This window comes from Pipra filicauda, unplaced genomic scaffold (genome assembly GCF_003945595.2).
Source record: "Pipra filicauda isolate LSUMZ 115617 unplaced genomic scaffold, ASM394559v2 scaffold9_size5747161_pilon, whole genome shotgun sequence".
NCBI classification, from domain to species: domain Eukaryota; kingdom Metazoa; phylum Chordata; class Aves; order Passeriformes; family Pipridae; genus Pipra; species Pipra filicauda.
Window position 1 is genome coordinate 5,457,113 of NW_024105198.1, and position 12,737 is coordinate 5,469,849.

General features: G+C 49.5%; 1 protein-coding gene across 10 annotated transcripts in view; it reads left to right on the forward strand.

Annotated features, from left to right (window-relative positions):
- Positions 1-290: 290 nt before the first annotated feature.
- TNIK (TRAF2 and NCK interacting kinase) overlaps positions 291-12,737 on the forward strand; it is a 153,032-nt gene continuing 140,585 nt past the window's right edge. For all 10 annotated transcript variants that reach the window (XM_027724610.2, XM_027724608.2, XM_027724616.2 and 7 more), the window contains exon 1: positions 291-557. In XM_027724610.2, coding sequence (XP_027580411.1) covers positions 501-557 — 57 coding nt within the window. In that variant the 5' untranslated portion in view covers positions 291-500. The remainder of the gene's footprint in view (positions 558-12,737) is intronic.

Sequence of the window (12,737 nt, forward strand, 5' to 3'; positions counted from 1 at the left end):
CCAGTCGGGGGTGTCTGGGTACCGAACAAGCCCGTTTGTGGGGCATCGCGGGCGCACCACCGAGGGTCCCGAAGCCCCCCGAGGCTCCATCCCGGCCCCTTCCCTGCGCAGCGCGGCGGTCCCGGCGCAGCCCCCGCCCGCCCCTCAGGGGGGCTCAGCCCGCCCCCGCGCGGCACCGCCCCCTGCCGGCGGGGCGGCACCGCCCCCGCGGTGACAGACAGGGCCGGGGCCGTGCGGGCGCGGTGCGGGGCGGGCGCGGTGCGGGGCGGGCGCGGCGATGCGCCGCCGCCGCCGCCATCCCGGCGCAGCCCGCGGCGAGCCCTGCCTGCCTGGCCGCCCGTAGCTCGAGCCCCGCTGCGGGCGGAAGGGGCAGGGGCGGCGGCGGCGGCTTCTCCTTCCCCGGCGCCCCGCATGAGGAGAGGCGTTAAATAGCGCCAGCGCCGCGGCGGCCGCCACTGCCCGCTCGGTGGCGGCGGGGCCGCCTGGCCGGCGGCGGAAACATGGCGAGCGACTCCCCGGCGCGGAGCCTGGACGAGATCGACCTCTCGGCGCTGCGGGTGAGGCGCAGGGCCGGGGCTCGCGGGGAGGGGATGCGGGAGAGGCACCGCCGCCATCCATCCCTCCATCCCTCCATCCCTCCGTCCGTGCCCCGGTGTGGGGGGGCGGTGGGGTTCCGTGTGTGTGATGCGCGCCTGCACGTATGTGAATGCGGGTGGGTAACCGTGTGCGCGTGCATGTGCGTGCCCGCCGCCGCGTGTGCGTGTGCACCTACACATGTGTGTGCCCGCACGTGTGTGTGCGTGTACACGTGTGTGTGTGTACACATGTGTGTGCATGTAGGCGCCGTGCAGGGCTGCGGGCACGGCAGGTGTGTGCGTGTCTGTGTGTGCGCCCGCGCCGCGCTGCGGGAACGCGCCCGGGCGGGTCCCCGCGCCGGGGGACCGGGTGGCGCGGGGCCGGTCCCCCCTCCCGGAGCCCCCCACGGGAATGGTGGGATCGGACATCTCCGGGGTGCGGGGCTGCGCCCCAGAGCCCGCACTCCCCCCGCTCTCCGGGCCCCGCAGCCTGTCTCCATCCCTCTCCCGCTGTGTCCCTGCGTGCTGCCTCCTCCTCGCCCCCCTGGAAAAAGAAGCCCAGCGTGTACCCTTGAAATGTCAGACTCGTCAGACGTGTCAGCCTCGGCGTGGGCTGTGGCCTGATGTCCCCCCGGTCCGTTTTTTCCTGTAACTTTCTTCCTTTTCCCCCTTTCTCCATCCTTCTGGCCGTAAGAACAGCTCGTTGGGAAGGAACGAGCACGGGGAGTCATTGAGGGAAGCAGCGTTTATGCGGGAGGCAACAGCGAGGCTGCTTCTCGCAGCCTGCTGGCATAGACAAATAAATAAAATTAAGCAGAATCCGCTGAAGACTTGCACAAGTGTATTTTTAGAAATATTATTTGCTTCAGTGCAAGAAAAAAAAAAAGAGAAATCTATCTTTATTCACTTGCCCTACTTTCTTCCTGGTGAGTTTCTAGTTGATTAATAGTGTAAATGATTGCTCAGCGATACACACTGTAGATGAGATTGGACTGGGGGACCCATCCAGCTTAAAAACAGACCTGGAGCTCATTTACCCTTGTAGGTGGAAGGTGTCTTGGGAGAAAGGTTCCTGAATCCAGTGGAGTTAATCCAAGAGAGCAGTATCGTTTGTGGGGGAGGGGTATCGTTTCTTCCCCGCCCTCTGAAAATGGTTTTTTTATTTTAATATTCTTTTTTTAATATCTGTGTTGGGAAGTGCATTTGAACTAGGGTAAAATTTCTTTTTAAAACTGTATGCACACATGCTTAGGGTTTTTTTTTTTCCTGTGTTTGTGGCTTTTTAATAACAATGCACACCAGATACAGTCAGGGTTTTGTTTTCACTTTGGAAGGAAATGTATATTCCCTACCTCCCCCGGAGACCCACCGGCAGTGCCTGGTCTGTCAGCAGAGTTGTGCTGGCATTTCAGGGTAATAAGAGGACCTGAAACGAGAGGACCAGCAGCAGGGTGGGAGTGCAAAACCACGTCCCCCTGTCCAGCCTGGTCCCCCTGCCCAGAAGTGGCCAGTCTGGCAGCACAGGGCTCCTGGCACTTGGACCTCTGCCCCTCTCGGGAGGGAGAGACCTGCTCTGACACTTAACTGTAAATGATGAGGGATGGGGTGGTTTGCAAGCGAGACAAGAATAGGAGCTTAATTTGCCAAGGAATAGATCTTCTTCTAAACTAAGCTCTTCTAGCACTTAGAATAATTGTTAAAGGTCATAAATTCAGCAGATAGGGCACGAAGCATGAATCATTCCATGGGGTTGGAATCAGAAATCAATAGTAAATTTGCTGCCTGAGCACAAAACATGGCAGGGAGGAGTAATTCCCCAAGCCTTGCAAAATTTTATTTATTAGAAAAGAAGTGTCACATTGCTGCGGGTTTGTAGGTGAGTCTGGGTGGAGGAGATGTTGCTCTTGTGCTGTCTGCATGTTTGAAGGGGTGAGGGAGGGCAATGTGAAAAGCTGGGAGCAGGTAGTGACTCAAAAATCTGGCGAAGGGGATGATTTGTTCCCAGCAGGGGGGAAAGGAAATGCTCAGGCCACTTATCTCCAAGTTTGAGTCACTGAAATGTTCCAAGAGGCTGGGGTTTATAAGCAATAAGCAAATGTGTGCAAGAAAGGTGGACCTTTGACTGCCAGTTTGCCCTGTCCTTTGCTTTGGCTTCCCTACCCCTGTCCCAGGGGAGGGAGGTGGATTTGCAGGACAGCAATATGCTGTTGAAGGCTGAGCGTGGCACGAGCAGAACCTTGCACACCATCATTCATTTCAGCTTATCTTTCCCCGCTGGCTTACGGGGTGGGATTTGTAGGGCTGGGCTGAAAGGTGACATAGGAGGTAGCAGGACCTCCTGTTTTTGCCACACTGGAGTTTATTTTGGCCAAGCAGTTGGGCTCCACCACAGCAGTGCATCTGTTTGACGTGCTGGCGGCTGGGCCAGGAACAAAGCGCTGAATTCTGATTAAAATGCACGGCCTGATGCATCGAGTAAGCTCAGTTCAGGCCGGCTCCTGCCTCCTTCTTGACATGTTCCTATCCATCACAGTGCACTGTGCTTGCTGCCGTGGTACCCGGTGTCCCTGTGTGGGTGCAGAGGGCTGAGCGTGCCAGGAAAGGGCAGTGTAAAACCCTCGACATCAGAAGGATTCTTGAAACAGAGATGTTCTGGTGGTGGTGCTGGTAATGAGTATTGTTAATGTTGCAGAAAACTGTAATTTAAAGTGATGAGGCCATTTAACAGGTAGTGCTGCATATTATACTGACAAGGGGATAAGATAAACTACATTATAATGTTCTTTTGTATGGGCAAGGAGATATTTTTGCTAGTCCACTCAGCATGTTTAATAGCCGGGTGACCTGGCAGTGTTATTAGCAGAATAATGATTAACACGGGGGTTCGCACAGGCTGTTGACAGGCATGTTTGAGAAGCAGATTTTTGCCATAAAATGGGAATGAGCGTGAGGAGGGCTGCAGTGTGCCGTGCTCTCTGGTGCTAAATGCACAGCTGATCCCAACAGGAGAGAGCAGAAAGATGGGGCTGGGTTTGGCTTTTTTTCCCCCCGTCTTTTTTTTTTGTCTCAGCAAATGCGAGAGCCTGTCATCTCTTGCTGAAGGCAGTGGCCTTGATCCTTCTCAAATATTGAGGTCAATAGCTTTTCCTCTGCTGCATCCATCTGCAGGGCCGGGCCTCTGGCTGATGTGCCGGTGGTGGCACTGGGCTCTTCTGCAGTAGCTGCCACAGCTGCGTTTGTCTGGAGTGCTTTGCAAGGTGTGTGGGAGGTTATAAGAGCTCTCAGGAAGGAAAACTTTTCTCAGGGAGTTGATAACCCCTAGGTTGGCACTGGCCTGGGGCCAGCAACCCTTCTGCTCATAGTTGCTCCTTGTCTTCTAGATGAGGGGCTCATCCTGGGCATAGGTCACCAAGCTCACCTGGGATGTACGGCTTGGCTGAAGGTTTCCTACAGGGCTGAGAATTTTTTTAAGAAGATCCTTTTTGGGGAAGAAGTAATTGTTTTCTTCATGTACCTGAATGTTGATTTTGTTTTGAACTCATTAACAAAACCCAAGCTTTTGTTATTTACTCTAGCGAAGTGCTGATTGTGCACTTTCTGGAAACTGGATCCTAAAATCATTAGCTGTTTTGGAAAAGCCTGGCCTTTAATGCTCAGTCTTGGAGAGGAGACAGCACAGAATTAAGGAGCCAGTGGGTATTAGCTGTTGCTGGGAAGAATTAGATGAAACCCAAAAATGTCACTACTCTTCCTTTAGCTTTGCTTTGTATAGAAGTGAAGTTTGTGGCCGTTTGTTTGCATTAGTTGGTCACTGTCAAGTGTAGATAAAAGCTGGCATGTTTAAAAACCCACAAAACTCAAACAAACATGCTGGCATTGTCCTGTTTCCAGAACTTTGTCAGTTTATGGCATATTTCAGCATCATTAAAGATTTAGGAGAAGTTTTAATGGGGGATAAGCACTGCAAGGCACCACTTAGGAGCATTATCCTGGCAGCATTATGTTAGTTTTCTTCTTTCAGCACCTTTTAAAAAAAACTCTGAAGCTCAACAGAATTTGGGCAGCTTTTGTAAAGGTCACCTTCTTCCTAAATAGAAAGAGGAACAAATTTGACTAGGGATGACTTCTGGAGATGAAAAAAGACATGAAAAGCTTATCTGTGCTATGTTTTTCATGATATACTACCATGCAAAATTTGGGACAGATCTTCAGCAAATAAATATATATGGTCACAATTGCTGGGGATAAACACTTTCAGGAGTCTTCCATCAGGGACTTCATCTGTCCTATTCCAGTGTCATTCAGTGCATGTGTAAGTTATGGACCATGACAGTGTCCACATATTTCGTGTGTTTTTGAGCCTTTTAGGTTTTTAACCATAAAATCTTGGCAGTAGAATACTGGTCTCTGAACCATAGAATCATGGAATGGTTTGGGTTCAAAGGGACCTTAGAGCTCATCTAATTCCAACTCTCCTGCCATGGACAGGGACACATTTCACTAGACCAGGTTGTTCCAAGCCCCATCCAACCTAGCCTTGAACACTCCCAGGGACGGGGCAGCCACAGCTTCTCAGGGTTGCAGTGCCTTGCTACCCTCTGAGTAAATAATTTATTCCTAACATCTAATCTAAATCTTTCCTCTTTTAGTTTAAATCATCCAAAGGCATGGCAGTGTCCAACTCTAAGCCTCTTTTCTGCATCTTGCTTCCATTCCTTGAGCCAGGAGTGCTGATAGTGGTACAAACATTTATCCTCTACACATGCATGTTTATTCTTGAGTGTGCTTGTGAAAAGTTACAACAGAAACAGGCCTGTCTTCTGTCTGATTTCTCTGTAGGGTTGATTTTAGTTTTTTCCCTGCCTTCTGGAGTTGTGCAGCCCAGATGCTTCTCTTCTGCAGTTTTCCATGTGTCCTTCAGCACAGGTGCTGTGGTTACTCTTCCTCTTCTTTGGAGTTCTTCCACAACGCAAAAGCGTATGGTGTTTTTAAAGGGATGGAGAGTCTCTCTGTTCTCACTAGTGTTCCTCTGCTGGGTAGCCATAAAAATTAATATTTTGGAGTGAATTTATAGCAAAGCATATGCTTGAGCAGGCTGAAGTTTGAGCGCAAGCACTTTGTTGAGTCAAGGTTTGAAACAACAAAGAGCATTTGATTGGTGTGCATATTTAAAATAAAGGATCTGATTTTTAATCCATTCAAGAAGGAGGAGTTAGAGGAGGTTTTTGTCCTTGCTATGTGAAGGTAGTTTTTATCTGCCAGGCGCACAGAGGTAGTGGTACAGTTTGTGTGGGGTGAGGGGGGAAGTGGTTTGCATTTGATCTGTATGTAAATCTCCAGAAATGAATCACCCAGCTGTGGAAGAGGTGTCCTTGGAAGGCATCATTCACGTGGGGCCATGTCAGACAAAAGCTGCTAGCACCTCTTGGGCTTGGGCTCTGAGCTGCTCCTGCAAACCCTTGCCCGACTCCTTCTAATGCACCCTTACCCTTTGCGAGGGTAATTATAGACACCAGTGGGAGTTCTCTGCCTCTGACCTGCAGACCAAGGACAGAGTATTGATCCCTGTCTCATTTCTTCATGCCTCAGATGTGAAGGGGGGAGAATCCTGCTAGATTTCCCATGCTTCCCCCAGTGAAAAGCTACCACCAGGCAAAAGGGTGTGTGGTGTGGAGAAACAGCATTGGTAAAAACTGTTGTGCCTTGGAGTGGGAGGATGGTGTTGAGGGTTCAGAACCTACCACCTGAAGGCAGCCGCTCACCCTGGGGTACCTGAGGACCATACATGTTGTTTGCCTTTGCTGCCAGCTGCAGAAGAGACCTGGAGCGTTATGGAGCGAAATGCTCTCCTGAGGCTTTGGCTGACTTGTTCTTCCTCCTGGTGTCCATTTTAGTCCTGGCTGCTCTGCTCACCTGTAGGAAGTGTACATCTTCCATCAGATGAGGTTTCCATTTGCTGATGCTCAGGTGCCTTCTTTGTTACTTTTCACGCAGCCATTAAAACAGGCTGCAGGTTGAAAAACACCAGTCTTTGATAACTCCATGAAGTGGGAGGTGGTATTTCCCACTTACAAGGCCAGTGGGTTTAATTTCCTTCTCCCCAGTCCGCGCCTCCTGTCCTGTTGTTTCACTTTGAACTGAGCGCACATTGACTCTGATGGGCTGTCTGCTCCGGGCTCAGGAAAACAATTTGTGTAAGTGAGATTTGATGTTTTCCATGTAAATCGTTTATGATTTCTAAAGGAGGATTGTCTAAGGAGCATGGTCCTTGAGAAACGGATACTCCCCCTCTGCACTCCTCCATGGTTTCTAGATCAGCCCTGCAAGGGGCCGAGCATCCCCTCCCTGCAGTGGGATGAGGATGCTCCCCCAGCCCTGGGGAGCTCCTGCAATGGGTCATTAGTGAAAGGAGAGGAAAAGCCACCAAGGTTGGAAAACACTGATAAGAAGTTGAGTTGGCGCTCAGTTATAACTCTCTGCACGCCTGATTTTATTTTGTAATGGCAAATCAGAAAACCTTTCCGTTTGATCGAGAATGTTGCTTTTCCATGTTAATTTGCTGCTGCACTTGGCAGAAGTTCAAGGTTGTGTGTTGGTAGTAAATGATGGATGATGGTAATCAGATGGGCAACATAAGAGTATCCAGATTGGATACCAGCACCTCCTCCTTCCATCCGAGGTGAGCAAGCAGCGTTTACTGCCCCGTGCTCAGGCACTGAGTTACCCTGAGCAGCAGAAGGTGAGCACTTCGCTGCTGCTGCAGGGAACCAACTCTGCTCTGCCACAGGAACCCTGTCAGATATTAACAGCTTTGTGCAAACACCACCCTCCTGTCAGCGAGTGAGGCCTGAGCGGGTGACACGGTCCCATCCTTCCCACGGGTGCACTCAGGCTGAAAACAGCCGTAGCCTCTGGCGAGTGCAGGCGCTGCTTGGTTTGTGCAGCTGCTGTGAGCAGTGAGTTGCTCTTCTGAGTAAAGCCTTAGCAATGTGAGTGGAACATCCTCTCGTTTTTCAGCGCTGCTGCTGCAGCGAGGGTGGGTGTTTCTCTTCACGTGTGTGCACGTGTGGTTTTCAGCTTCACAGTGCTCGGAACCTTTTGTTACAGCTTTTGCTCGGTCCCTCCAGCAGTGGCATTTTGGGGTGCAAAAAGCGTTGCTTTTAGTGGTGCTTTTAGAACAGTTCGTTGTTCTGAAAGCAACACTCTTTAGAAGCCAGGGATTTTTGCCTCAGATGCATATTCCTTTATAAACTAACAAAAAAAAAAATTTAGGTGGCTGACAGTTTCCCCGCACTTCCTTTTAAAAATTCCCTTTTCTCCTAATTTTGAAACTCAGCAGGAAAAAGCCTGCTGCCAGCTGAGTCATGTGTTTAGTGCATGACAGAAGTGACTGTTTGGGACCATGCCCTTAATCTGCTGGATGGTGACTGTAGGATGCATTGGAGGTGGTAGAGCATTTGCTGAGGAAAAGATCGCACAGCTTGAATCTAATAAATGTGTCTAATAACCTTTGTAGCATGCTATAGAAATACAAGAGATCAAAGCTTCAGAGGCATTTATTTTCATAATTTGTGGGTCAGATCCTCGCAGGACTAATTGGTTGCTGTTTGATGTCCAGGCAACAATAGAAATCTCTCTTTAAATCAGAATATATTTGCCTCTTCCTTTCTCTTTCATACACAAGCATAAAAGCTTAGTGTGATTTTGAGATAAACTGGCAGAAGTGAAGGTGCAGATCTCCTCCCTCACTGCCATCTTTCTTAGATGTGGTTAAGAGGGTGGTGAGACAATGGAACAGATTGCCCAGAGAAATGGTGGATGACCCATCCCTGGAAGTGTTCAGGGCCAGCCTGGATAGGGTTTTGAGCAACCTGGTCTGATGGGTGGCATCCCTGCCTGTGGTAGGGGATGCACTTTAAGGCCCATTCCAATCCAAACCATTCTTTGATTCTTTTACACTGAGGGTCATATAGCTGATATAATGACCAAAAAAAAAAGTGTTTACTTGGTAGCTGTTCATTGTTCTAATTCATGTTGGTGCTCCAGGAACACTAAGCCTAACTGCTTCTGCTCCCCAAAACATGAGCCAAGAGGAAAACAGAGAATGAGCATTGATGGTGCAGCTCAGTGAATCTCTTCAGTTGTGGCTCATTAGTCATGATACTCATGGGGTATCTCAGCACTGTGGGCGGTCACCCCCAAAACACAGCAAGTCAGATATTGCTGTGGGCTTTGTGGGGCACTTACAAAGTTCTTTTATTTATTTATTTATATATAAATATTTACATATATAAATGTATACAAAAATAAGCATGGACCTAACTGTTCCCTCTTGAGTACAGTAGGCATGGTGTAGCTATGACTGGCACAGCCTGTGTGCCTGTCACTGGCACATAGACCTTCTTCAAAATGCAGGCCAGAATTCTCCAAGCTACTCACTTTGATGGGAGATGCCAAAATAGCCATGGACCTGTTACTGCACATGAAATGTGGCTGGAAGGGAAGGTGTAATGGCCTTAAACTTGTGGGGTTTGTGTTTTACCCTCCCACTGAAAACTCAGAGTAGGTGTTTGGGGTGAGGGGGCTTCTCTAGTCTGCCTGCAGATGTCACCGTTTTGGGAGGGAAGAAAGATGGGTGTGCCAGGAAGCTGTTCTTGGAGAAAAACCAGAGGCCAAAGCAACAAAATGAAAAGGGCTTTAAATGTGTTTTCTGGCCATGCAGACAGGCTGTCTACAGTGCAATAAATCTTCAACCTTTATGTATTGATTAGCTTCAGTAAATAGTGTGATGACTCCGCTCTTCCCATTGCTATTCTGTGGGGATCGGTGTGTTAGTGTGGCTGAAGAGGCTGTAATAGCTAAATGGGATTCCAGTAGTGAGAGCAGTTTACAAATGCTCTCCAAAGTGATCATCGCAGCCAGTGTGACTGTGTTTGACTGCTGTAATGTAAACAGAGTGCTCCACTGGTGACCAGCCTGGTAATGGCTGTGTTTTCTAATGGGCAAAACCGTGTCCCCTGAGCCAAGTGTCCTGCAGTGACTGTGCCCTGCCCTGGCAAGGATGCTGTCTGTTCTGGTTCACTGGCTGGGGAGCTGTGATGGGTGTGATGAGCTTGATGTTGTGTGTGGGGTGAGAGAAGGGGAGTGGAGAGGAGAAGCTGAAGTCCTGTTGAAATGTGGGGCTGCTTGGCTAGCAAATGGAAAATGCCCCTCTTTATACCAGCCCTGTTCATGGCTTGTGATAATTTCTTCAATATTCATGTGATGCTGGGCATAGTTCAAAGTGATTTTGCTTGTTGAGCTTTGCCCCTGCTCGTGGAGGCAACGATGTGATGTGTCAGCCTGAAGGTGGTTGTGTTTGAGCTCTGGGCAAGCCCCGGATCCTTGAGCAATTGCTACAATAAAGCATCAACAGGGCGGGAAGATGGCAGGGACAGCAGCTCATTGTCCCTGTGGAGCAGCAGTGGGAGAAGTGATGGATGGGGAGCTCCTTTAGCTATTAAATGCCATAACTGGAAGCTCATCCAGAACACCTCCCATTGGCTTGTCGATGTTTTGTGACAACCTGTAACTACACTGTGGTGAAAGAGCTCTTCCAGAGGTGGTTTGGACCATGAGCTGAAATCCCAGGTTGCTCTGGAGACAGTGGAAGGAAAGATGGGATGGAACAGATGTAAAATTAGCACAACAATATACCTTTAATTCAACTCGAAGGAAATAATTGAAGAGTAGTTGTCGCTTAGGATTGTGACCTCTGCCAAGATGACTCACACTTGCAATATAATATGAGTCACTTGTTAGTGATGACCTGGTAAAGAGAAAGTGCCAAATCCCTGTAACTTCTTCACGGTGTGCTATAAAAGCCAGGATGAAGAAGGATGTTCAGGGTATTATTGCCTAAAAGCAGCTGATACTTAAGAGCACTGAAGCACCTTTACTTGGCTCTGTGAGACTCCAGCATGAAAAGGCAAAGGCTCTGAGCAAAAATGCTACTTCTTCTTTGGCCTTGGTTTAAAAGAGCCACACAACACTCTGTACCTCTCCTCCCCAGCTTGCTGCCTTGACGTGATGTTGCCCAAGGGTGGGGACCCTGATAACTCTCCTTCCTGCCAGATGGCTCAGCTGGCTGGAGGGCAAGTGCCTGCTGGTGGGAGGGAGGTGGGTGGGTGCTCAGCTGTGCAGTGGGCCTGGAAAACCATGGCCACCTCTGCAAAGGCTGTGATCTCAGCATGGGGAGGGAGGTCCTTAGGGCAACCTGGCTGCTGGCAGAACAGGAAGGTAGGAACAGGATCCTCTGTGGGAATCCCCTCCTGAAATACCCATGATAAGGAACCCTGGGTTGGACACTTACAGTTAAAAGTCTGGGGCCTGGGGGGGAGGTGAAGAGCTATAGTCTGTGGCTGTGTCAGCCCCTGCAGCAGGGGTTTGCCAGACACTGTCCCTCCATGAGCTCCTCTGACGTCTGCCAAGTGGGTGCAGGACGAGAAGTTTTTTATGGCCTTAAGGAACCAGTGGTGCTCCTGCAGCAATTCACTTGAGGACTCACTTGTTAATCATCTACTACCTGTCTTAAATGCTTCCTCTTATTGAACTAGTACTTTTCCTCTATAAATGAGATTTCACAATCCACAGAAGAAAGTGAGAGCTGGTGTGAAGGTGCCCATGAACAGGGGCAGGAACTCATCAAGAAGTGACTGGCTCCTGGGCTCAGCCTGTGGCTTGGTGCCCTTTCACGTTGCAGAGGGGCACCTTGCTCATGGGGAAGGCTTTCTCACTTGTCAAAAGCCTGATGATTTTGTCTGCGGTCGTGAAATCCTCTGAAGTGCTGACACAAGTAATTAACTTGAGAGAGGAATATTTTTCCCTAGATCTCATAATTGTAGAGAAGCATGGAAAAAGGCCTTCCTGAAAGTTCATAATCCCAAAGGCAAATATCTTCAAGTAGTTTATTGAAAATTCAGGAAAAAAAAAAGGTGATAAATATGTGAGGTCTTGTCTTCCCTCTTCCCCCAAGTGATGCACCACAACAGCCAGAGACCCCTGGGCTGCCACACTTTCATTTTCTGGATGAGAAGCTGCCTACCTCCACTGCCTCTCATCTCTGCCACCTGTACCAAGGTGTCTCTTGCCCTCTGGACTTTGCCTGTTGGCAGTCCAGACAGGACTGACAGATCCCACTGCCTTATGCAGCACCAGTGTGGGCATGAAGAGAGAGGAGGGTAGTGGTGAAGGGCTGTGGAGGAAGGTTGATGCTTGAAGAGATGAGAAGGGATGGACTTGAAGGACAGATATTCCTGTCAAGGCAGTCTGAAGCAACTAAAGGACATTGAATGTACGAGTGGTTGCATTGCAGAAAATTGGTGTGTAGTTAGGAATAGCTCTCTGAGGGTCAGAGGAACATCACTTCCTGAAAAGAACCTGCCAGTGCTGTGGGACACAGATCTTGTACATATCTTCATTTTATCTTGATGATTATCATCCTATTCTTTAGCAAGTTCCCACTTTAACCCAGTGGTCCTGCCACTGTGGCAGCTCTTGGTAGCTCTCGTCATGCCCCTGGCCGTCCTTGTCACCTTCAGCAGGGGACCCACACTAAGGAGGGGTTTTGCTCTTTGATAAAGCAAACCAGAGCTGTTGGTTTTCACCGAGCAGCTGGATCCCAGCTGGGTCGGGTGGAGTAAAAGCATTACAGGTTTGAATAGGCAAAGGCTGTATCATGTGACTGAAAGGCGGGGACACCTTGTAGGTGGACGGGCTGTACCGCTTAATAAAGGGAGCAGTGTGGTTGACAGAGGAGAAGGGGCATAAGTTCAAAGCTGAAGTTGCTTTCCCAAGGCCCTTTCACAGTAAATTGTGGGTTTGCTTTCGCCGGCTGACGTGACCTCTTCCGTGCTGTGGTGTAAAGCAAAGTGCCTGCACGGAGGAAGCGTCCTCGAGAGAAGATGCAAGAGCTCTGCTCATTATCAGAAACGAGTAAAACTGCTCCAAGCTAATATGGCTGCCTAAAAATAGAAGTGGTGTTAGGGGGAGGGACTGTCTTCTGTGTTCATTTGCCCTTGATTTTCATGGCGTTTTGCTGCTCTGTATTATGCTTCTTGTAGGGGAGGTGGTGTGCCCTGGTCACACTGGAGCAATTCACAAGAGCATGTGCTTGTGTCAAAA